Source organism: Erpetoichthys calabaricus, chromosome 11, assembly GCF_900747795.2.
Source record: "Erpetoichthys calabaricus chromosome 11, fErpCal1.3, whole genome shotgun sequence".
NCBI classification, from domain to species: domain Eukaryota; kingdom Metazoa; phylum Chordata; class Cladistia; order Polypteriformes; family Polypteridae; genus Erpetoichthys; species Erpetoichthys calabaricus.
The window spans coordinates 48,600,493-48,627,058 of NC_041404.2; the positions used below are offsets into that span (position 1 = coordinate 48,600,493).

Below are 26,566 nucleotides of genomic sequence, written 5' to 3' on the forward strand. Positions count from 1 at the left end.
TGTGATTATGTGACAAACATATGACACCTCAGAAAACGATGAATATGATGCTCAAACTGTATTTTAGTTCCCTTTTAAGAAGGCCAATGCTATGTATTTAGCTTTTTGTCAGTTTATGTCAGCTGTCAAACAGATCAGCAGTATCTCAGACATGCTTCACTCTGCCATGCCCACTGTGCTAGAAGCCATTAACTGACCGGTGAGGAGCTGCATCCAGTTTTCGTATGTTGTGGGTGTCCGTACATAACACAAAACATGTTTTACCAACATAAAAAGGCAATTTGCTACCATAACTGGAGAACTTGACTGCACTCACGTTGTAATAAGGGCACCTAGTGAGAATGAAGCAGCTTTTGTTAACCACAAGCAGTTAGATTCTATTAATGCACAAGTCATCCAAGATGTGACTGACAAGTGTTGTGTCTCAGTCGCCTGGGTCAAATCATGATTCTTTGAAAGACATGATGGTGCCGTCCATACATGGTGTCTTGCTTGTTGGTAAAATAGCTGGTTGAACCCTCAGTGTTTCATACGGCCTGAAGTATTCATCATAACAGCGATCACATCATTACATGTGCCAGGTGATAGTGGCTACCCACTCAGACGATGGTGTCTTACACCATTTCCAGACACCCCAAATGCAGCACGTGATCTTGCGTTCTCGGTTGCGGAGCCCAGCCAGGTATTCTTGGATGAAAGAAGGTGGCGGCAAATAGACGCATCAGGTGGGTGGCTGCTTTACTAGCCAATGAAGTTCTGCAGCATCAGGGTTGCATATGCATGAGGTTGATTAGCACACTCACATATAAATGTTTTACACCAGCATTCGTGGTGCCCTCACGTCTGCACATTTGCAAGGTGATTCTGATTTATAAATCAAAAATTTATAAAATATATAAAATATATCAAAAAGTGGAGTGGTGGCTCTGAGGCTAGGGATCTGCACTGGCAATCAGAAGGTTGCCGGTTCGAATCCCGTAAATGCCAAAAGGGACTCTGCTCTGTTGGGCCCTTAACCAAGGCCCTTAGCCTGCAATTGCTGAGCGCTGTGAGTAGTGAGAAAAGTGCTATATAAATACAAAGAATTATTATTATTAAATGGTAAATTGTGCAGAAATGTGCATAAGACAGATTTTATAAATCTTTTTTATTTTGTCTGTATGCATTTTCTTGTTTTTGTATTTTGCTGTGCACCTATTTTCATGCTTGATTCCATGCAAAATTTTATAAATGAAGCCCCGGGACTTTAGGGACCCTCAAAACTCAGCTTGATGTTATTTTGGAGAAATATGAGGAATAGGATTGGCAAGCTTTGCTGGAAAGAATGGCTTGTTCTTATGACATTATTCTAATGTTGTGTCAATTTCAAGAGTTTCACAGGAAGCAAAACATCATTGTTTGGCAAATGTTTCGTGTGAAGTTATGCTGCGAATTTCATGCGAATCGTTTTGCTCATCACTAGCACCTAGTAAGAGGCATGCGGTAAGATTTTTAATCTTTCACCACATATTCATTGAAGCATTTTTTCATTTGAGTCTTTTTCATGCCATTCCTTACCAGAGCACTCATTCAAGATGTTGCCAGGTGTAGGGAGAACAGGTCATGCCAAAAAAAAAAAAAAGGGTCGTCCCGTTTAATTAACTGAAAACGTTCAACAAAAACAACGCCTCCTTGCATTTATACTTCTCACCCTCAGGCTCAGTTTAAACAAATGGTTTCATCTCTCTAACTGCAGATTTGGGGTTTATTTGACAGTAGCCGCCTCCTTCCAGGCAGCCAGACTTCTTAGCTTTTTGAGGGCTGAATATTTTTTCCAAAAAAACAACGGTTTCACACAGCAATCAACATAAAAAACGTCTGTTGCTGCATGCTGTGGCTGCCAGTTTGCCAAGAATGAGCGGCAGGCTTGCTGCCAGGCTGTCTTTGTGCGGCTGGGGCAGCAGCAGCAGTCACGGTCGCAGTGCATTACATTCTGATTTTTAAGTGGCAGTCCTCCCTGGCAAACATTGTCAATACCACAACTAGCTAGGGACCAATCAGCTGAAGCTGGAACCTCACATTCTTTCGATCACTTCTATCATAATCTGAGTCCAACAAGTCATAGTCCAGTTCAGAGATAATAGGCAAGCCGTCAGCATAAAATATGCATTAGTGAGACAATCAGACCACAACCGTACACATGTCTGTCTTTAGATGTATTGTACAGTATAAAGCGCCTTTCACACCTGCTTTAACTATGTGACATGGCATTATTTATATTTATCTGATATGGCACCTTTCACATCTAGATAGAGAGAGAGAACGTTATTTGTCCCCTGGGGGACATTTCACTTTTAACAGAAGTTTGAAAATTAATAAATAAATATTTTTGTATTGCAACAAATACCACCAAGCTAACTAAAAGTGCAGGCTTATGTTTCGACATTAGCCCTGAAAGAGTTAGGCCTGATTTATACTTCATGCGACGCATGCTGCAGAGGACGCTCCTGCTACGCAAGCGTTGTACTGTTTATACTCGTGCGCATACTTTACGTAAATCTGGAGGAATCCAGCAGGTGGCAGTGCGAGATATTATCACGGTGAGAACAGGTTCGGCTTCGCTGTGTTGTGAATTGCCTGGAACACCCATTAAACTCCGATGACACCTTACCGCAATATCTCTGAAAAGGATGTTTAATGTTTAAATCCATCAGTCCAGGGATTTGTCCATTTCAGCAAGCATTGGGCATGAGGCTGAAACAATCCCTGGACGAGGCATCACCTCATCGCAAGGTGAATACAAGCACACACATACACGCTGGCGTCATTTTAGCGTCAACAAATCTGCATATTTTTGGAAGGAAACCGGAGCACATTGTGGAAACCCAGCAGGAAAACATGCAAACTCCAGGCAGGGAATATCAGCGACGTGACTCCCTGCAAGATAGCAGCCCTACCGCTCCACCACCGTGTCACCTCCATGTGCGTCATTATTAACAGTATTCATTATTTCAATGAAATTACCAATTTATCTGTAAAATGTAACATACATACTTCAATGCATTTCATCATGAAAGTGATATCAAGTATAAATCTAAGGATTCTAAATGTGCAGAGAGTTGGAATATCATACATTTAATGTGCTCAGTGTGGCGATCTATTGCTGTTTGCCGCTGCTGTCAGTACCGGAGGAAGCCCTAGAAACAAAGACGGCACTGAAGACAGTGGCGTAGCTGGGGTGTGGGGGCAACTTTCCCCGTGCGCAGCATCCAGGGGGCGCCGAGTTGATGTTCCCCATTGCATTTTGGCAAACAGGAGGGGGCGCAAAATCTTCAGTTGTCCCTAGGCGCTGAAAATCCTAGCTATGTCACTGAATGAAGATGGCATGTGAGACATTTAAAATTTATCGTGTCATTACGATCAGGAATATGCGACGCATGAATATAAAAGCACCACCAATGCATCTGTATGTCGACATTTTGCTTCACCACTTCGAACCATTCATTAAACATCGAAGCGCGCACACCGATCTCGTAGGATCCACAAAGCATCTTTCTGTCACGTGTAGATAGTAACCAGAGACTCTGACGTCACATTCCAGCTTTTAGCACACTGCGCCCCCCCAAGACGTTTTGCTGGTATTGCAACTCGCGCACGCGTCGCATCAATTTCTGAGGACCTGCTCAGAGGACGCATCAAATGAACGCTGGGAACGCAAGGCAGCCATGATGCGGGCGCGTACGCGTTCTGAGCGTGAAGTATAAACGAGCCCTTATAGTAGGGGAACTGTAAGGGACGGGGTTAAGTGTCCCCACTGTGCGGTTTGTTGGTGCTGCGGGGAGAAAAGGAGAAGAGAATGTTAGTGACAGCGCCCCCTCTCGTCCCCGTGGTTTATTACATACCCTGATCGATCCTCTGAAGCGCATGCGTGACATAGAATTTTATGAATCAGGAACGCCCTTTAATTTGATCCAAAAGCGCAAAATAAACAGATTTAATATCAATCACTATAATAAAAAAAAAATTGGTGATTCCTCAGAGTCTTCCTCTTCTGTATCCTAACAGCTTTTTATTTTTTTTTTTGATTCCTCAAAAAGCAAAGTGCTGTTAAAGCCGCTTTGTTTGCTGGTAATTTATGGCTAGAATTACAAAGAGATACTTGCAGCTGGGGCCCACAAAAAAACGGCATCTAGCTGAAGCTAAGCGTAATCTCACATGTAATGGAAAGCCTTTCTGTTCCGACTGCATCACTGCTTTCTTATTCAAAAAGAGCTTTACTTCCATCTTCCATTCGTGGGGCCAAGCGGCTCATAATGTACAACCAGATTCGATTTGTATTTTAAATCCTTTTCCTTCTGCTCTATTCTTATCATTAACCCTGGGCTCTACAGTGGGAGTGGAGTATGGAAGCAATCTGTTAAGAAAGAGGCACACACAAAAAACAAGTTGATTTAAAAGACAAAACTCAGCGGCTTAAGACCTTGAGGCAAAGTCGCAATTCCAAACAAACATCGAGGGGGGAAAATAAATAAACAAAAAAAATAAAAAATAATAAATTTCGGACCCCCCTCACTAAGACATGTTTTAGTCCAATGGTGATCTGTACCGCCATGTCAGTCATCGGCAAAGCGTAACGTCTGTTGTGCATGACTTTAAAAGTGGGCAATTTTACCAGCAGCTGGTGGGCAGTAAGATTACCTCTAATTGCACTAAACTACCCAGAATCCCCAGCGCCTATTCAGCAGATCTCAGATCAAAACAATTATTTCATGATGACACAAATGACAGATCACATTGTCATCACCCAGGACTACAAGAACAGGCACAAAAATTGTGTGAAAGACTTTGAAAGGAGGCCATTCCTCACTGATTCTGAATTTCCTTCTCATTCTACCACACAATAACAGCAGAGACGGGCAGTGTGGCCCAGTGGTTAAGGTGCCAAGCTCAATCACATAGTAGCAAGCTGACCTAGAGTGTAAAACCTTCACCTTTAAGCTTTAATATTTTGCTCAAACAAATCAGGATGAACTGAACTTACTGGACTGGAACAGTAGGCACAATTAACACTGCAAGCATCCTTTCTTGTAAATATTCCTGTATCGCATTAGTAATTTATGACATTCATGCATCGATTTCAGTTGGTTTATAACTTAATGGTAAAGGGAAAGGAAAATAAGTACGGACACAACAGGACAAGGAGTTGTTTCAATTAGTTTATAGTTTTGGAAATGAAAGTAGTATGCAGGCACAGTAAAACACTTTGAGCAGAGTCGTTCATTTTAAGGACAGCCAGCCAATCACATGTGTGCAATGTCACATGTCTCTGAAATTTTAACATGAATATGGCTCGTCCAAAACCTGAGGAGGCGACGAGTGCGGAACGTCACAAGTAGAGATTTCAGAGATCAATACACGAGACCATCTGATCTGGACATCCATAATGCAGACTGCTACGTCAAAAAGCCACCAAGGACAACATCCACTCAAGACAATGCTGATTTTTTCAGTATGCTTTTTATATCCAGACTTTTGCTCTCTATTTTATTTTCAAAGCATATGACATAATTTACTTTGACAGTCAACAAGCATTTGATACTTGTGACCCATACCAAAGATTAATTCTGAAACTAGAAGCCGTAGGCATCAGATGTAACCTACAAAATTGGACCTCAAATCGGTCAAATGGCAAGAGATAAAGAGTACAAAGAAGAATGCCCCACATGGAGTAAGCTCATCAGTGGAGTCCCTCAGGGGTCTGTCCCTGGGCCCTCGTTACTTTTTCTGATTTATATTAACATGATTGATTCTGTTATAGTTAGTAAACTAGCGCATTAGTAAAATTGGAGGGATGACAGACACTGAGGAGGACCTGAACAACCTTCAGAACTGGATGAACACTTGGAAAATGGAGTCTAATGTAGAAAAGTGCAAAGCTACACGTGGGCAAAGAAACATCAGTTATAAATACAAGATGGGACAGGAAGCAACCTCTGAAAAGAGTTTAGGGGTTTATGTTGACACAACGTTTTCATCAACTAAGCAATGCACAGAAGCAATTCTTCTTCTTCTCCTTTTGGCTGCTCCCGTTAGGGGTTGCCACAGTGGATCATCTTCTTCCATATCTTTCTGTCCTCTGTATCTTGTTCTGTTACACCCATCACCTGCATGTCCTCTCACACCACATCCATAAACCTTCGCTTAGTCCTTCCTCTTCTCCCCTTACTTATCAGCTCTATCCTTAGCATCCTTCTCCCAATATACCCAGAATCTCTCCTCTGCACATGTCCAAACCAACACAATCTCACCTCTCTGACTTTGTCTCCCAACCGTCCAACTTGAGCTGACCCTCTAATGTACTCATTTCTAATCCTGTCCATCCTCGTCACACTCAGTGCAAATCTTAGGCAAAAAAAAAATGTTAGGTTATATCACTCCAACTAGTGAGAAACTTCACATACTGCCTTGTGGCAAAGATGGCATTCTATAACAGTGCCATGTTTAAAGTCAGTGAGCTCTTCGGTATGACCAGTTTTACTGCCAGTGTTTGTCAATGCAGATTGCATGTTTGTGTGATTGATTTTAGGCACCAGTTAACAAGGAGTGTGGCTAAAATGCCTGAATACAATAAAATGGAGGGGTGTCCACATATGTTTGGCACATATAGTATATATACTGTACATACATACAAGCAACTCATGAAAATAGTGCAGATTATGGGTTAGGCAGGCACCGACAAAGATACTTGACATGTTGCAATGATATCAACGGGTGATTCTGCTGGCCTTTGGTTGGTGAGTGTCAGCCAAGTTATATTAGATACCCACTGAGACTGGATAGTGTGGTCTAAAGTGTAAGACTGTAATGTAGAGAGGCTACTAATTTGCTTCAGAAATAGGGATCCGAGTGTGTGTGTGTGCGTGTGTTCCAGAGTGGGTCATGTCAATGTTCCCCTTACTTATACGGTATAGTGGGAGACTAAGAGTAAAGTGAATGAACAGCAGAAAAGAACACACAAACACGCACTGCTCAGCCCACCAGGCTTGTGTTCACAGCAGACAGAAACATGTACTGACTGTGGGAAACGACCTACCCAATTCACGAGTGAGCACCAGTGCTACTCTTCTGCCCGAACTCCTTCTCTCACTGATTTCTCTGGCTGCTCTTTCTTCCTTTTGTACTTTGTCTCTAAGATGCGAGCTCAGGATGCACTTGCAGAACAGCCGTCATTTATAACCCATTAACCAACTGGAGTCTCTTACAAACACCTGAGACCATCTGAACTCAGGACCCTTTGGTGACCCTCTGACTTAATGAAGCCTATTTACAGGGCTTCTACACAAGAGCCAGGCATCAAGAACTGATTCAGGTGCCATCAGTGAGTGGGAAAGATAGAAATTATTACACCAGAGTATTATAATCAGTATAATTTCAAGATAAGAAAGGCACTATATAATAGATAGATAGATAGATAGATAGATAGATAGATAGATAGATAGATAGATAGATAGATAGATAGATAGTGTCACACACGTGCGCATGGGAGGCATCTAAAGGATTCGAGGGAAGGCAGTTCTGAGGCTGAGTGTGGCAGAGTGCACTGATTCTTTTTTTCCCTTGCCTGTAGACCATTCCCGGGAGATCTCACCTGGCTCTCATGACAACACTTCTGGGACCGAGCCAATGGAAGAAGACCTTACCGGCTCCGGCCCCTGTGATGTCACCTCCGGGCTGGAACCAATGGCAGACGAACCTGAGCCAGACCCATATGATCTCACTTCCTGTCTTCCCCTTTAAAAGTCTAACCGTTTCCCCTATGTGTCAGTCTTGTTTTGGACTTTGTTGTAGGCACATCAGTGCTCTATATTGAACAAATGACTTTGCAGCCAGGATACCACATTATACGGGTGGCTGCCCCAAACCTTTATCTGTGTAATGTCTCGTTATTGCAACAATAGACAGATAGATAGATAGACAGGAAAGGTGCCATATAACAGAATGATAAATAGATACAATTGTATTATAGCCAAGGTTTCTTCTCAGCCTTGTAATAATTACCCTTTTAACTGCTGTGTTTGAAGTCTTTTTCATATTTTCATCTTTTAAATAGTTTAGAATTTATATCCTGTACTTTTTAAATGTTTCTACTTTCCTTGTACTTTATGGGTGGAATCTCGGGAGGTGTCACCACACTGATGTCATAGTTGCTAGGACCTCCCTTTGCCCTTATGCTGAGGTGAAAAAAGAAGAATTGCTGGATTACATATTGGAACTAGTTTGGTGCATAATATGCCTTTAAGCAAATCCTTTTTTGCCTTTTCGCCATGTGTGCTTCGTTTTGGCACTTTCACATAAACATCTTTATCTATAATGATTATCACTTGCCTCAACATTAAGCCAGAGTTTTTTAGGTTTACCCTCTCCCTCAAAGGACATTTTGTAGTACTTTGGGACATTAAAGTATTTTGAAATTTTAAAGTCAGTGCTCGGTTTTAGGCCTGTGTTGAACACAGCCTGCCAGGTGAATTTGGGGTGAGGACTGGTGGAAGGGCCTTTTAGTGGCCTCACACCCTTTTGTTATTGGGAATGCACTTGAATCATGATAGATAGATAGATAGATAGATAGATAGATAGATAGATAGATAGATAGATAGATAGATAGATAGATAGATAGATAGATAGATAGATAGATAGATAGATAGATAGATAGATAGATAGATAGATAGATAGAAAAAAAGAAAAAACTACTTGCAAGCTATAAAGGATTAAAAGCTGTTTTGCTCTAACGGCTGGTTATTCATACAGGTGTCTGTTATAAGACAGGGTGCAGTAAGCTGACCTAGGACAATTTCCAGTTTTTTAGGAACGCATCTATTTGATACAGGAAAGATGACCTATTTCCTTCTTTAGGGTCTATCTGACAAGTACAAAAAAATAAGAACAGATGGCCCATTAGTGTAATTAAATAAAACGTTTAAGTAAACGATATTATGCTTTTGATTAAGTAAAGGGAAGGGAGAGGAAGAAGAAATTATAAAAAGCCAATCGAAAAATAGAACTTTGCTCTTCTGCCTTGCAACGTAGAATCCATGCACTCATCTGTGACTGAATCAAAATCTAATTGATTTAACTATTCCTGTCTTCCTCAGGGGGTTTCTTCCACAACAGATAGATGTGAAAGGCACAATATAATAGATAGATAGATAGATAGATAGATAGATAGATAGATAGATAGATAGATAGATAGACTCACAGGATACTACTGTATATACATACATTGACATCTTTTCTGACACTTTACATGACATACAGTAGCTGCACAGCACTCCCTGATTTCTGTGAAGTCATCTCTTCATCTCATAAAACATTCACTTTAGATGTAGTACCCATGTTTCAAAAAGAAAAAAAAAACACATTTACTATCTAAGTGGGGTCCTCCAGGTTAGCTCATCATAATATGAAAGAGTCAGATGAGAAGATGCAGACACTTCAGACGGAGACAACTAGCCAAGAATAAGGCGTACAGCTAAAGGTGATGTCATTGATAGCCAAAAGCTCTTTATTTCAGTAAAGCCCAGCACGGCTGTCTTAATAAATGTATAGTGCTTACATGTGCATGGGATTGCTAAGTGCCCTGCAGCAGTTACAAAAATGAGTGTATAAATAACTCCTATGTGTATATATACTTGTTTTCAGAAATATAGTAGTATGTGACATCACAGAAGAAAGCTGCCTTTCAAATCTTACAATAAAATTAGCTTTTACAGTACATTCAATGCAGACTGAAAAGAATATTTTTTTACCTATGAAGTATGAAAGCAAAATAGCCAGCACAATGGCGGCAGCAATGGCCGAGAGGGCAGCGCATTTCCAACTGCAGTACTTGGATGGTTTCTTTAGCTTGAATGCATTTCGGGAGAAGGTGTTTCTGGGCAGGAGTCGTGGCGGCGGGGAGTACACTGTCCCAGAAGTCAGAGGATAGCCAGGGGACGAGCTGCTGAACAGAGGCGTCGTCCCTGAAGACGTCTTAAAGAGGAAGTGCCTGGTGAAAAGACAAGAACACACATACAGGTCAAAATCTTACACAAAAGCTAAAACCAAAAAGAATAACTGGAAAACAAATACACCCACACATACATATATACAGTAAATAATGTGTATATATTATATGTACTGTATGTGTGTATATATATATATATATATATATATATATATATATATATATATATATATATATATATATATATACTATATATATATATATTTACTGTAGCAAGTAGTCCACAAAGGGAGAAAATGAATCATGTATCTTAAAATAGTTTTTCATTCCTAAGATTTTGACAACAAACCTGGTGCCATCATCACAGGGAAATGATTAGACATACAGGAATCAAAGACATTATATAGCAAATGAGGAAGTGGAGGTGGATCAATAAGGTGAGGTTTGGAGGGTGTCAGTCATAAACTCTTTTTTATTTTTTAGATGTTCTTCTTCTTAAGCCTGCATATGCATAGGTTCATGTCCAAATGTTTAAATGTCTAAATATTATAAATGTCACACATGCCAGTATTGTGATAACACCCTGCTGGGCCGACAGGAGGCACTGCTTCCTTCCTCTACAATCCCACCCAGTGAGGGCAACTGACCTTACCCCTTCTGGTCAAAAGTACACACGCCCAGAAGGAGGCGTCATTATCACTTCCTGATGAGTTGACAAAAGGAGCTCCAAGTCAGTCAACCCATCAGCATAATCAAAACACTTAAAGCCCACCCCACTACATGGCATTTACTTTTGATGTTTTTTCTCATGCCATCTAGCATTGTTTTTGTTTGGACCCTATCAGCAAATAGAGAGGGCCCTGTTGGCACCCCAAAATATTCCTGTTTGGTTACCCCCTCCTTCACACAGACAAGCACATTATATATTACTAGGGGGCTCTGCCTCCTGCTTGTTTCACTTGCCAACCCCCAGGTGGGGGCTACGCACTAACCACTTTGTGGATCTGCCGCTCACGTATGGGGATGCGGACGTACAATTTAAACAGATTGTTATTTTCATGGGAATTGTTCCATATGCATAATAGAACTAACTGTTTTACATTACAGCAAGCAATTAACCATAGTTAAAAATAATAAAACGTAATAAATTGAAAGAAAATTATGTTTCATGTTGCATTAGAGTTATTTGTTGTGTTATACATTTTCATTCTGTTTGGCTTTGACATTAACACGCAAATACTTTTTAAACTTACACTTTTACTATAAAACTTCAGTAAAAACAATTTTTTGAGTTAACTTTTCGCCAATATCGCATTGAATTTTGATTCCGTGTTTGGACTTTCATCATTACAACACAACGTATAACTGCCCGTAAGTGAAAATCGTTTCTTTCTCTTTAATAAATAAACCGACCGATTGTCATAGCAAAAGCTATTCTAACAGGAAACTGTTAACGTTTTGATTTGAATGGCATATCAAGATCTCCTTTGGTGTCTAATGTTATCTGCGGAAGATGTACTACATTACCTTTCTTGTCGCCTGTTAAAATTTGACATGTCAGAATTGTTCGACCAATTTTGAATACAACTAATCTTGCCTATCGCATAGCCCATCACTCAGACATAAATTACGCAATAACATTACGATACATCCTTCTTTCAACAGTAGTTCGCCCGGTGGAAGACCGGACGTTGTTAACAGTTGTAGATATTGATTCCACCAACTGTTTGAGCATAGTCTATTGATGCGCATTTAACCAATTTGCAGTGTAACCGATTGACAATTTCCGCGTTAATTTGTTTGACTTCCTCGTTTCTCGGTGCTAGGATTGCCTGTGTACTCATTTTTTCTGTTGATAACCCTTCGTGATGAAATTCTCCAATAAGCTTTGGACATTATACGTCTTCTTTTATTGGGAACTTAAAGTGAGGAAAACGTAAAAACTTATAAGAGCTGAGAGCGCAGGAACTGTGTCTGACAAAAGCATTCACACGAATGAGAGGTGAGAGGACCGTGGGTGTGGGCCGTTAACTTGGAATGGTTGAGAGGAGGGTGGGACTTGAAAAAATCTCTTGGCAAAAGTCTCATCTCAAGATTTTCTTTTATAATAATAGAGAGAAATTCTTCATTTATAAAGATCCCTTGTTTTCCCTGTTTATACAAGTTGAAGGTTTCTGTTTGTCCATCTTCTGGTGGGGCTTTTCTGCTGTATTTTCTAGACAAGAACAAGCCATTCAGCTCAACACAGCTCGCCAGTCCTATCTGATTATTTTGCCAGCTTCCCATTTTTGGAATCTGCTATACATATATATATATATATATTTATTTAGGCAGTTAATAGAATAAATGTAAAATATATTTGCTATCTTCTGCCTACAGTACCCTTCTTCTGTATTTGCGTGTATGAACATCTCTTAACTGGCGCTTTCTCTCTCGAGTGTGTTCTCATAAAGTCTGCTTCTCAGACTCTGCAATTTTGTGGACCTGCTTCCTCCTCATGCCTACTTTTATATGTTCTGTCTTTGAAGGCAAGTCTCAGAGTGCCTCTTACGCCTCCTTGTGTGTCCCCACACTCACATTTTCTCTTTTGATCACATCACCAAAGCCAAACTGACCAATCATAATAAAGCCCAACTGACCAATTAGGTTGCTCTGAAGGACCAGGCACAGTAAGAGCTTCCCGAACGCCCTTTTTAGTAATAACATGCTCCTTTCCATCATTCTTATCTCCAGCAGACTCCCAGTAATTACCACACTGCCACCTAACTGGTAGTTACTGCATCAGGCGAGCAGCAGTACTGCATTCATATACACATCTCTCACCAGTGTGGGATTAGCAATCACACCATGCTTTAATTAAAACCAACTGACTTAGTCAAACCTTACAAATACCACGGGCTTGACATCTAACCAAAAAAAAAAGGGCTGACAGAATCACCCATATGCTTCAGCACTCCCGTTGAGCTCTACTGAATCGATTAGTTCGTGCTCGTGAATTGATTCCCATCTTCACCAAAGAAATAAGAAATTATCAGTGAAAGGTTCCTACTGTCATTAAAAAATATAAAGAGAAAGACTTTTGGTTTCCCTCTGTTGGCCACACACTCATGGAGGTCATGACCGGCACCTCCTCCTGACAGTCTGCAGGCACAGACTGGCCCACCCCCTCACTAATCATTGGTTAGCCACAATAAACACAGTGGGCGGAGCCCCAAGCTGTAGGTCGATGAACCTGCCCATGAAAACCGACAGGTGCTGTTCATCCACCGAGATCTCATCCAATATCACTGAGCAAGTAAAATCCAACCTTACTGTATTTTGTTGAATTTTTGTTCACGTTTCCTCATTACATCATCCCGCAGAAAGAGACTGGATAAGTCACTTTGTGACACAGGCCTCAATTTCTACTCCTGCGATGCCAGTTGAGCACACCGCACACTCGACCACAGAGGACACAACACCAGGATGAAATCGCTTCCCCATACATCAAAAATGTAATCAAATCTGAAAGTTTGCCTCCAAAGATCAATTTCCTTTCCAATCCCCCTTGGGAAATGGAGAGTCTGAACGTACGAGAAACGACATGAGCATTAGATTGCATTTCAGGCAGCTCAGGAAATGACAGCTTTGGTTCCCCTCGTGAGAGAAAGGCCAGAAGACAAAAAAAAAAAAAAAAAAAAGGCTTTGTTCGGTTGGATGTGTTACTTTAATTTGAGGAAGGGGATGCCTGTTGTCTAACCGACTATTATCTACCTATCCATTCGACCATTTGCCAACACACTTCACATACTTTTTTGGTTTTTCGGTGTAATAATTTTGTGACCAAAGAGAGTTTAACAGAGACTGAGAAATGTGGTTTGAAAGGGGCTAGTGCTGGGACAACAGATTTTGAACTCCTTTAACCCGCTTTTGCACTTTTTATGCACATTTCATTCATTTTTGACAATGTTCAAATATCTTTCCATTGTGATGGTGACATCATTGCTGCTTTTCTTTCTCCACTAACACCCGCCACTTTGTGTGTTTTCTGCATGTCTGTGGCCACATTGGTGACAGCTGCTAAATGCCATTACTCAAGTCACATGACTCAATGCAAGTTTTAATTTTAGTGACTTTAGTGATTTTCTTCAACCCCACCACAGCCAGACCCAAACCTGGCTGAGAAAGGTGGACGAGGAGTTAGCTACAGAAATGCTGACAGGGACAAAGCAGGACATATGGGTCCATGAATCTTCTTTAAGTGGACATATAATGTTGGGTGGTGAAAGCCAGAAGCATCGGGAAGTTACGCCGCTGATTTCTGTCCTTTCAACCAGAGACACGGTTATCATCGGGACAAATGAGCAGTGAGAGAGAGGTTAGGGGCACACGCTGATACAGCGCATTGACGCACCCACCACATGACAAACCAACTCATGATCCCAGATCAGCACCCGAGTACAGCCATGCGACGGGTGACAACTCAGCACCACACTAGTTCAGATGGAATGGAACCAGTGTGAGGTTTTTTATGGTGGCTGGAGTGCCAATTCTGCCACCAACACCCCGGTTTTTCCCTTCAGGTTGGAGGGCCTACATGCAGGACTGGATGTGGATTAACGTCATATCCAGGACGGAGCAACTGCTGGTTAAGGGCCTTGTTCAAGGGCCCAAAAAAAGTAGAGTCATTTTTGGCATTTATAGGATTCGAACTGGCAACCTTCTGATTGCCAGTGCAGATCCCTAACCTGAGCGGAACCACTCCACCCTATGCGAGTGAAGTGAGAAAAGCGCTATATAAATTATTATGGAGTGTATGTAGCTGGAAAGATGGCATAAGTACTGGCATAAATGAAGACCTATAATCATGCCATATTTGGAATCAACGAGCCAAGATGGATTGGATCTGGCCAGAAGAGTCTTAGGCATAGGAGAGCTGCTGCTGTTCTCAGGCCATGAGGAAGACATTGTGCCACATACTCATTGAGCGGCCTTGATATCGTCCAAGGTATTCCAGGCAGCACTCATTAGATGAGTAATCCAAGTCCCTAACATTATTGCAGCTACCTTCAGAACAAAGAAAAGGACAACATTAGCAACCTAGAACTTCACCATCAAACCAGACAAGAGCCAGCATAGATAGGGATTCTCTAACAACAAGTAAGCCCGCGATTCGCTGGCGAATCGGAAATCCAAGAATGGCAATCAGTTTCTGTTCCGTCCGATATCAGGATGGATGACATATCATGGAGGGTGGGTGCGTCTGGAGAAATGTCATTTAATTGCATACGCATATCTGTAGTAAAGCGGTCTCGTTTTGTGGAGACGTGATTCCGTTGCCTTTGCTGACACTGACCGCTAGCAGAGTGGAGCACAGCAAGTTCAGCCCTGCGTCCATATCCGGTTTACGCCGTGTAGTTTGGACGTCTGGGGATTCCGTACTGTAAACTGTAATGTGATTCACATATGCGCTGAATCCTCTCGTTTTTGTTATCATTGTGGCGGGCTCGTTGCAGTGCGGCAGTGCGCGTGCGCCTCAATGTGCCCTGCGCCCAGCGCCGGTTTACAACCTTCGGTTAGTAATATGGATGGCACCCTCTGCACAAACCAGGTTGTTTTAGTACTACAAGAGGCCATACAAGAAACATGTAGCATCATCACTTGGAGGTGGAAAACAAGAGGATGGCCATCACCTGGTGACACGTTGATCGATGAGCCCAAGATCGTCAACAGAGCCCTTGTCAGCAGCCTCCTACGCCCCATACGGGGCAGCAGGCATTAAGTAAGTAAATAAGTATGACTTACTGAACAATTTCAAAACAAGTTGGAGTCCTGCGGTGGGTTGGGGATTGGTTCCTGCCTTGTACCCTGTGTTGGCTGAGATTGGCTCCAGCAGACCCTCATGACCCTGTGTTCGGATTCAGCGGGTTGGAAAATGGATGAATGATGAATGCAGGGTGTAACATTCACGTGTGCTCGGCCACTAAGTGAACCGATGTTACTGTAGTTTTTAAGCAGTACAAAAACAGGATTCTTTTCAAGTGCTTTTATTGTTTTCAAATAAGTATCCACATCCATTAATGAAAACCCAAGGCCTATGCATCATTTTGAAGGGTTTTTGTTAGAATACATACACTTGGTAAATAAACTATACTGTGTATCCAAATTACAACAGCAATACTTAATGAAATTCAAAAACATCTTTAAAAATACAGTGGAACCTCGGTTTGCGAGCATAACTCGTTCCGGAAACGTGCTCGTAGTCCAAAGCTCTCGTATATCAAAGTGGATTTCCCCATAAGAAATAATGGAAACTCAGATGATTTGTTCCACAACCCAAAACTATTCATATAAATATGATTAATACAAAATAAATTTGCAAAAACCTCAAGTAAACTTTTTTCACGTTGTCATTATGGGGTGTTGTGTGCAGAATTCTGAGGAAAAAAATGAATTGAATCCATTTTGGAATAAGGCTGTAACATAACAAAATGTGGAAAAAGTGATGCGCTGTGAATACTTTCCGGATGCACTGTATATATATATATATATATATATATATATATATATATATGTATATATATATATATATATATATATATATATATATATATATATATGCGGTGGGTTGGCACCCTGCCCAGGATTGGTTCCCTGCCTTGTGCCCTGTGTTGGCTGGGATTGGCTCCAGCAGACCCCCGTGGCCCTGTGTTCGGATTCAGCGGGTTGGAAAATGGATGGATGGATGGATGGATATATATATATACACTCACTTTTTCCACATTTTGTTATGTTACAGCCTTATTCCAAAATGGATTCAATTCATTTTTTTCCTCAGAATTATATATATATATACAGTGCATCCGGAAAGTATTCACAGCGCATCACTTTTTCCACATTTTGTTATGTTACAGCCTTATTCCAAAATGGATTCAATTAATTTTTTTCCTCAGAATTCTACACACAACACCCCATAATGTCAACATGAAAAAAGTTTACCTGAGATTTTTGCAAATTTATTAAAAATAAAAAAACTGAGATATCCCATGTACATAAGTATTCACAGCCTTTGCTCAAAACTTTGTCGATGCACCTTTGGCAGCAATTACAGCCTCAAGTCTTGTTGAACATGACGCCACAAGCTTGGCATACCTATCCTTGGCCAGTTTCGCCCATTCCTCTTTGCAGCACCTCCCATCCAACCTGATGGAGCTTGAGAAGCGTCGATGCACAGCCATTTTAAGATCTCTCCAGAGATGTTCAATCGGATTCAAGTCTGGGCTCTGGCTGGGCCACTCAATGACATTCACAGAGTTGTCCTGAAGCCACTCCTTTGATATCTTGGCTGTGTGCTTAGGATCGTTGTCCTGCTGAAAGATGAACCGTCGCCCCAGTCTCAGGTCAAGAGCGCTCTGGAGCAGGTTTTCATCCAGGATGTCTCTGTACATTGCTGCAGTCATCTTTCCCTTTATCCTGACTAGTCTCCCAGTCCACGCTGCTGAAAAACATCCCCACAGCATGATGCTGCCACCACCATGCTTCACTGTAGGGATGGTATTGGCCTGGTGATGAGCGGTGCCTGGTTTCCTCCAAACGTGACGCCTGGCATTCACACCAAAGAGTTCAATCTTTGTCTCATCAGACCAGAGAATTTTCTTTCTCATGGTCTGAGAGTCCTTTAGGTGCCTTTTGGCAAACTCCAGGTGGGCTGCCATGTGCCTTTTACTAAGGAGTGGCTTCCATCTGGCCACTCTACCATACAGGCCTGATTGGTGGATTGCTGCAGAGATGGTTGTCCTTCTGGAAGGTTCTCCTCTCTCCACAGAGGACCTCTGGAGCTCTGACAGAATGACCATCGGGTTCTTGGTCACCTCCCTGACTAAGGCCCTTCTCCCCCGATCGCTCAGTTTAGATGGCCAGCCAGCTCTAGGAAGAGTCCTGGTGGTTTCGAACTTCTTCCACTTACTGATGATGGAGGCCACTGTGCTCATTGGGACCTTCAAAGCAGCAGATATTTTTCTGTAACCTTCCCCAGATTTGTGCCTCGAGACAATCCTGTCTCGGAGGTCTACAGACAATTCCTTTGACTTCATGCTTGGTTTGTGCTCTGACATGAACTGTCAACTGTGGGACCTTCTATAGACAGGTGTGTGCCTTTCCAAATCAGGTCCAATCAACCGAATTTACCACAGGTGGACTCCAATGAAGCTGCAGAAACATCTCAAGGATGATCAAGGGAAACAGGATGCACCTGAGCTCAATTTTGAGCTTCATGGCAAAGGCTGTGAATACTTATGTACATGTGCTTTCTCAATTTTTTTATTTTTAATAAATTTGCAAAAACCTCAAGTAAACTTTTTTCACGTTGTCATTATGAGGTGTTGTGTGTAGAATTCTGAGGAAAAAAATGAATTTAATCCATTCTGGGATAAGGCTGTAACATAACAAAATGTGGAAAAAGTGATGCGCTGTGAATACTTTCCGGATGTACTGTATATATATATATATATATATATATATATATATATATATGTATATAAAATCCAACATCTGTCTGTCCACTTTTCATGAGAGAACTACTTAACGGATTTAGATTGGATTTTTTCTATAATTTGCTTGAACATTCCGGTTGATTTTGCGACTTCTCTCATTGTGCTATGTATCTTGGTTCGCTTGTGGTACCAATTTATTTGCGCAAATCCGAGAGACACGCAGAGGGGCGAGGGGATGGGTTGTGGGGTCCTCCTCACTGACGAGCCAGCCTCGGGGAGTACCTTACCTCCGCTTAGCTAGCGAGTGAGAGAACTACCGTATATACAGTACACGCATTTAAATTCTCCTGTGGATAAATCGGGACTTGATTTTACTGTATAATTTCCGGGATATTATAATATTGGTCGTATAAGTCGAATGCGGAAAACTCACGCTATTGATCCAAGAGATTATGATATGCCAATACCCACCTGAGAGAGTAACCATGGAGCACACGGCCTTTGTTTCTATGTGGGTGCGGCAATGCGCTGTATCAGCGTGTGCTCCTAACGTCTCTCTCGCTATCTATTGTGCCTACATGACCACACGGTAAGACCCAAACTATTCCGAAGCGAGTTTTGCACTGTTTTGTGTTTTTCGTATCTCACACCCTCATACACCTTTATTGTAAGAGCATCCCTTATCTGCGATGGAGCGTTCGGTCAGAAGAAAATATGACGCTGGTTTTAAATTAAAAGTCATTGAAGTGGCGAAAGAAATTGGTAACTGTGCTGCTGCAAACAAAATTCGATGTGTCTGAGAAACTGGTGCGAGATTGGAGGAGGGAAGAAGATGTTAAAAAAAAAATAAAAAATTAAGTGTCGTATTTTTGAACGGGTGTATAAGTTGTGGTCTGATTTTATGATCAATTTTTCGGGTTTCAAGACCCGACTTATACCCGAGTATATACGGTACTTAATTGATTTAGATCGGGTTTTTCTATAATTTGCATGAACATTCTGGTTGATTTTACGACTTCTCTCATTGCACTAAGAATCATAGTTCACTTGCAGAAATGATATACTCGAGCTAATCCGAGACAGAGGCTGGCAGAGGGAAGGAGGAAACATGATGTCAGGAGTGGGGGGCCGGGCTGCGCCCCCCTCACTGCCCTGTTTCACTACTACGCGGGTGGAGCTGCAGGGCACGGCTAGTAGTATATATATTAAGCACAAGGGTAATCATATGGTAAGGGCAATTTGAAAATTACATGGCAACTACAAGAGATAGAATACAACACGTTCGCAATGTCTTATGGGTAGTTCGAACACACACAGGGATGAGCTTTGCTGTTACTCTAGTTGAAGCCAAAATCAAACAAACACAGATGTTCTGCTGCAGGATCGCACCATTATTGAACAATGCGCCACAGTGAGATTTCTTTGGGCAGAGGGAGTGAAACCTGCTGAAATTCACTGAAGGATGTTGGCTCAGTAAAAAAGTGAAAACAGCAGGACTCAAGAACAACTTCATGAAAGGCTAGAAAGGTTTAAAGCGGGAAGAAAAAGTGTAACTGATGAAGCTTGATCTGGTTGACCCTCAACATCTCGCATACAAGCCCAAATCTACATGATGACTGCTTTATCAGAGAAGACAGACAATTTATGTTATTCGCTTTGTTGCACATTCAGATATCAGCTATGGATCTGCACATGACAGGATGCATGACGAGTTGGAGTACTGTAAAGATTATGTAAGATGGCTACCCAAACAGCTCATCGATCTGCACAACCCAATATCCTTTGGTGAATCCACCATAAATGTAATGAAGTGTGAAAGATTCGGTTGTGATTACAACATCATTTTCAAACTGCCTTTATTTTATGATTTACTCTCATATATAAAAATATATATATTGTCTCATTTTTGTGTCAGAGGGTCACCTTCCAAGCTTGTTAGGGTTAAGCAATTCCACCCTGGGACACCAGGGGGCACGATCGCTAACGTGTCTTGTCTCCTGTTTTACCCACTGCCCCGAGAACATGCCCATTGTGAGCAACTGACTTCGCTCCTTCAAGTCCACGAGCTATAAAAGCAGCGTGCTCCAGGAACGAGGCGTCTCATTTGGGAGGTGAGCCACCCGCTCGATGGGGTTGCGACCCCTAAAGCCTGACTACTCGCTAGAGCCTTTTAATCACAACCAAAGGCTGAACATTGCTTCTTTTTTTGTTATCGTGCCATTGTGTGCCTGTTATTTTTATTTTATTATTTCAAGTGGCTGGCACCCCAACTGCCAATAACTATATATATTTGTACGAAAAAATGGTAAAGGTTATTCCCATAGAAAACTGTAATAGTCATAATATTTTGCCTGTCTAGCCTTCATCAGATGTGTTCAAATGTTTGTATGCATGTATGTAGATAGATAGATAGATATGAAAGGCACTATATGATAGATAGATAGATAGATAGATAGATAGATAGATAGATAGATAGATAGATAGATAGATAGATAGATAGATAGATAGATAGGAAAGGCACTATATAATAGATAGATAGATAGATAGATAGATAGATAGATAGATAGATAGATAGATAGATAGATAGGAAAGGCACTATATAATAGATAGATAGATAGATAGATAGATAGATAGATAGATAGATAGATAGATATGAAAGGCACTATATAATAGATAGATAGATATGAAAGGCACTATATAATAGATAATGTAAGGCACTATATAATAGATAGATAGATAGATAGATAGATAGATAGATATGAAAGGCACTATATAATAGATAGATATGAAAGATATGAAAGGCACTATATAATAGATAGATAGATATGAAAGGCACTATATAATAGATAGATAGATAGATATGTAAGGCACTATATAATAGATAGATAGATATGTAAGGCACTATATAATAGATAGATATGAAAGGCACTATATAATAGATAGATAGATATGAAAGGCACTATATAATAGATAGATATAAAAGATATGAAAGGCACTATATAATAGATAGATAGATATGAAAGGCACTATATAATAGATAGATAGATAGATATATAGTGCCTTTCATATCTATCTATCTATTATATAGTGCCTTTCATATCTATCTATCTATCTATCTATCTATCTATCTATCTATCTATTAAATAGATAGATAGATAAATAGATAGATATGAAAGGCACTATATAATAGATAGATAGATAGATAGATATGGAAGGCACTATTTGATTGATAGATAGATAGATAGATAGATAGATAGATAGATAGATAGATAGATAGATAGATATGAAAGGCACTATATATCTATCTATCAATCATATAGTGCCTTCCATATCTATCTATTATATAGTGCCTTTCATATCTATCTAATAGATAGAAAGATATGTAAGGCACTATATGATAGATAGATAGATAGATAGATAGATAGATAGATAGATAGATAGATAGATAGATAGATAGATAGATAGATATGAAAGGCACTATATAATAGATAGATAGATAGATAGATAGATATGAAAGGCACTATATAATAGATAGATAGATAGATAGATAGATAGATAGATATGAAAGGCACTATATAATAGATAGATAGATAGATAGATATGAAAGGCACTATATAATAGACAGATAGATAGCTGTGAAAGGCACTATAGATAGAGACACACAAATCCCTTTGTCTCAGAGACGTATTGTGATTTTGCTTCCCACTTACAGATGAACATTTGCCTTAAACACAAAGCATTCTGAGGTCTTCTCTGCTCTGTACTCTCAAACTGGTGGACTGCAGGGGAAGCCCACCCTGACACCATTGGCCACTGGCACTTGAGAGGTAACAAGGCCGTCTACAAAGCACTTGAAATCCGGTTCAGAAGGTTTACTATTTCAGTGAAAGTACAAACAAATCAATTAAAATCAGACGGTCACTAGTAATTAACTTTGGCATTTTGCTTTCTTTCAAAACTACTACAGCTCAGTTATGAAATAACAATTTTTAGAAAAACATGACGGCCACTGTTATAAACCTTTAGCTAAAATTTCAAAGGCCTTTGGGCACGGTTGCCTTTTTAATACAAGAAAGTGTTAAAGTGAAGAGACAGACTGCCACACAACTAGCCTTAAGAAAGAAAGCACTTGTCACTTCTCCCGAGTCCACACTGACAGAGATGTTGTTAGACAGGAAAAAGCGATGGAATTGAAAGTAGCCTGACAGGCAGGTAGCACAAGTGCACGGCTAAAAATACAGCTGGAGTCCTTCAGGGCATCTTTGACTGTCTCTCTTTAAGTTGAAACTAAAAGAAAATAAATGCTTTCCTTGGAGCCCAGGGTCAAGAGATCCCAGAATTTATGAATGCCACCTCATTTTTCAAATCGAGGTTGAAAGCCTTTCTTCTGAAGTCTGGCAAAATAAAATTAATTAATGCTATCTTATTTGACACATATTTTACATGTGTACCGTTGACACAGATTTCGTTTTCTTGCTGCTTCTGCTTCAGCTGTAACTGTTGTGTGGCCTGCAGAACTCATGTGTGCATTTACTTTATTTAGGGGCAAAAAGAATGGGAAAAAAACACAGTGAATACCAGAAATCCCCTCTAATTATTAATGACTCATAATAATATGTAAATAAGAAGCTGGATGGAAATCAAACTGATGTCAGGATATTCATTTGTGCCTTGAATATTCAATTCATTAAAAAGAGCCGTGCCCTACATATTTACAAATCTATACATAAATAAATACAAAATTATGCTAAAACATTTTCATAAATTTTTGAAAATACGTTCTCACTTTGTCATTATGGGTAATTGAATGTAGACTGATGGGCAAAAATGGCAAATTTATCATTTGAGAATGGGATTGGGGTGATATAAATAAAATGCAATATTATTACTTATTGAAATGAAATTTACACCACAAAAAAACATGCAGAACGTGAAGTGGTCTGAGTCCACTATACAGTATGTGCAGCATATACATAATATATGTGTGTGTATTATTGACACACATATACTGTATATATATACGCACACACACACACACACACACACATACAGTACATATATATATATATATATATATATATATATATATATATATATATATATATATATATATATATATATATATGTGTGTGTATACATACTGTATATATATATCAACATCCACCCACATGAGGAGGGCCGGGTTGGCTATTGGTACCTCTCTCAGTTAGGAAGCCGTTATCGCCATTATATAATGTCAATTAAACAAAGGCTCGTAATAATATTTTAATGATATTTATTTGACTGCTTTGGCTGGCATATTGTTTAAATCCTCCACCCACCCGTTGGCAAACCGGCTCAAGGTTGCCATTAAAGACAATCAATGAAATGCTGATCACTGTGTTTTATGTACAACATTCTCACTTTGCTTATTTATGCGCTCATTATCCATTCTAATAAACGAATACTAATAATAATATATTATTATCAACATTTAATTTACATTCTTCTCACAGTACTTGTTTACATACTGGAAATCTTTTCTAATATTTACAGACAAATAATGAAAGATTGATAATAACTATATTATTGTGACCACTTCATTTGTTTCTGTTTCCACTTCCCTTTCTAATAAATTGATTACTAATAATCTCACGATTAGTTTTTATTCCTCTTTCTATTTTTAAAGATACTGTGAGGTCCTCTTTTGTAATATTTAATGACTATTAATGACATATTGATAATAATCTTTTGCATTTTATTATTCTCACTTCATTTGCTGCTGTTTTCATTATCTGTTCTAACAGAATAAAATATTAATACCAACATTCAGTGTTATATTCCTTTCACTGTAATTGTTTAAATTTTAGATATATTTTCTAACATTTAAAGACTACTAATGCAGTGTTACATTTTAGCATTCTCCCTTCATCTGCTTCTGTTTTCATTGTTCTTTCTAATAACGTGATGACTAATAATACTGTAATGTTTACATTTTGTTCCCCTTTGTATTTTTAAATTATGGATGTCCTTTCTAATATTGAAAGACTATTAATAGAATATTGATAATAACCCTTTTTATATTAATTTTCAGGAATTCATGAAATATTGATAATATTGTATTAAATTCTATTATTCTCACTTCATTTGCTTCTGTTTTCATTATCCTTTCCAATAACTGACTACTAAAAATAAAATATTTATAACAACATTCAATTAGAATTCTCTCACAGCATTTGTTTAAATATTGGCCACCTTGTCTAATATTTAAAGACTGTTAATAAAATATTGATAATAATATCTTAAACTATACCATTCTCTCTTCATTTGCTTCTGTTTTTATTATCCTTTCTAACAACTGATTACTAATAATATCACATTTAGTTTTTATTCTTCTTTGTACTTTTTAAACAATAGAACTCTTTTCTAATAAGACTATTAATGGAATATTGATAACAGCAAATCAAATGATATTCTTGTCACTTCAATCGGACCTCTTTTCATTATCCTCTCTGATAAATGACTACTAAAATAACAAATATGTATAACAACACGTCTTTGATATTCCTCTCACTGTATTTGTTTAAGTATTGGACACCTTTCCTAATATTAAATGAATATTAAAGAAATATTGATAAAGGCATGTTAAATTTTAGCATTCTCATCTCATTTGATTCCATTTTCATTGCTCTTTCTAGTTAATTGATTACTGTAAGAGCCATTTTCCTTGTTCTATAAGATTCATGAATATTTCTTAGATGACAATGCATAAATAATGGGAGGTTCCTATAATCCCCATAAATAGATTATCGTATTGGTATATTCTTACCATTTCTAACAGCTTGGAGTAAACATTATTCTTCAGTTAGTCAGTGACAGCCTTGCCTTGTATAAGGTGTAGAGGCATACGGTTTTTAACCGTGATCGCATGTTACCGTGCCTGGGCACTTGCCCATGTGCCAACCGGCTTACGAGCCTTCTGAGTGTGAGAAGTAAATATGTAAGAAAACAGCACTTAATTTATGTGTTGTGCCATACGTAAAGCGTACAGAAGAAGAAATTAAGAACCTTTAAGTAGAGAAATAACCAAAGTCTTTCGAGAAAAGCTAAGTTTATAGAAGATACATTTTTTCCTTTATTTTTGCCTTTTATTCTACATGTGTAACTATTTTTTCTTTTATTCTGGTTTGGATTATTCACTTTTAACTTTCACTAAATACCTTTAAAAATGAACTCTTGGACTCTGAGAATTCTTTTGACACGCGTCTTACCCGTGCCTGATGACACCTTATATTTCAGCAGCTACAATTACTAATGATATCATCACATTCAGTTTTTATTTCTCTCTCTGTTTTATATATATATATATATATATATATATATATATATATATATATATATATATATATATATATATATATTTATATATATATATCTTTTCTAATATTTGATATCTATTAATGACATATTGATAATAACCTTTTACATTTTACTATTCTCATTTCATTTGCTGCTATTCTAACAATTGATTGCTAAAAGTAAAATATTTATTACAACACTTTGTTTACATTCTTCTCACTGTATTTGTTAACACTTTGCTTGTTTATGCATTTGTGATCTATTCTAATAAAGGAATACTAATAATAAAATAATATCAACATTCAATTGACTCAGTTTACATACTGGATATCTTTTATAATCACATTTTAAAGACTATTAATGCAATATTAATAAGAGTGCTTTAAATTTTCGCATTCTTGTCCCATTTGCTTCTGTTTTCATTGTTCTAATAAACTGATTACTAATAATATTGTGTGGATAGCGCTTTGAGTACTGAGAAAAGTGCTATATAAATGTAATGAATTATTATTATTATTATTATAATATTATCACATTCTGTCTTTATTCCTCTATGTATTTTTAAATCATTGGCATCTTTTCTATTATTTGAAGACTATTCATTTATATTATTCTCACTTTATTTCCTTCTATTTTCTCTATCTTTTGTAAGAACTGATTATTAATACTAAAATATTTATGGTATGCACATTTCCTTCCATATTATTTTAAACATTGCAAATCCTTTCTAATATTTAAAGACTATTCATGGAATATTGATCATAATGTTTTAAATTAT

The 26,566-nt window shown here is 38.9% G+C and overlaps 1 protein-coding gene across 5 annotated transcripts in view; it reads right to left on the minus strand.

Moving 5' to 3' along the window:
* Positions 1-26,566, minus strand: part of tenm2b (teneurin transmembrane protein 2b) — a 1,820,998-nt gene that overhangs the window by 476,924 nt on the left and 1,317,508 nt on the right. For all 5 annotated transcript variants that reach the window (XM_051934201.1, XM_051934200.1, XM_051934199.1 and 2 more), the window contains one exon: positions 9,783-10,021. In XM_051934201.1, coding sequence (XP_051790161.1) covers positions 9,783-10,021 — 239 coding nt within the window. The remainder of the gene's footprint in view (positions 1-9,782; positions 10,022-26,566) is intronic.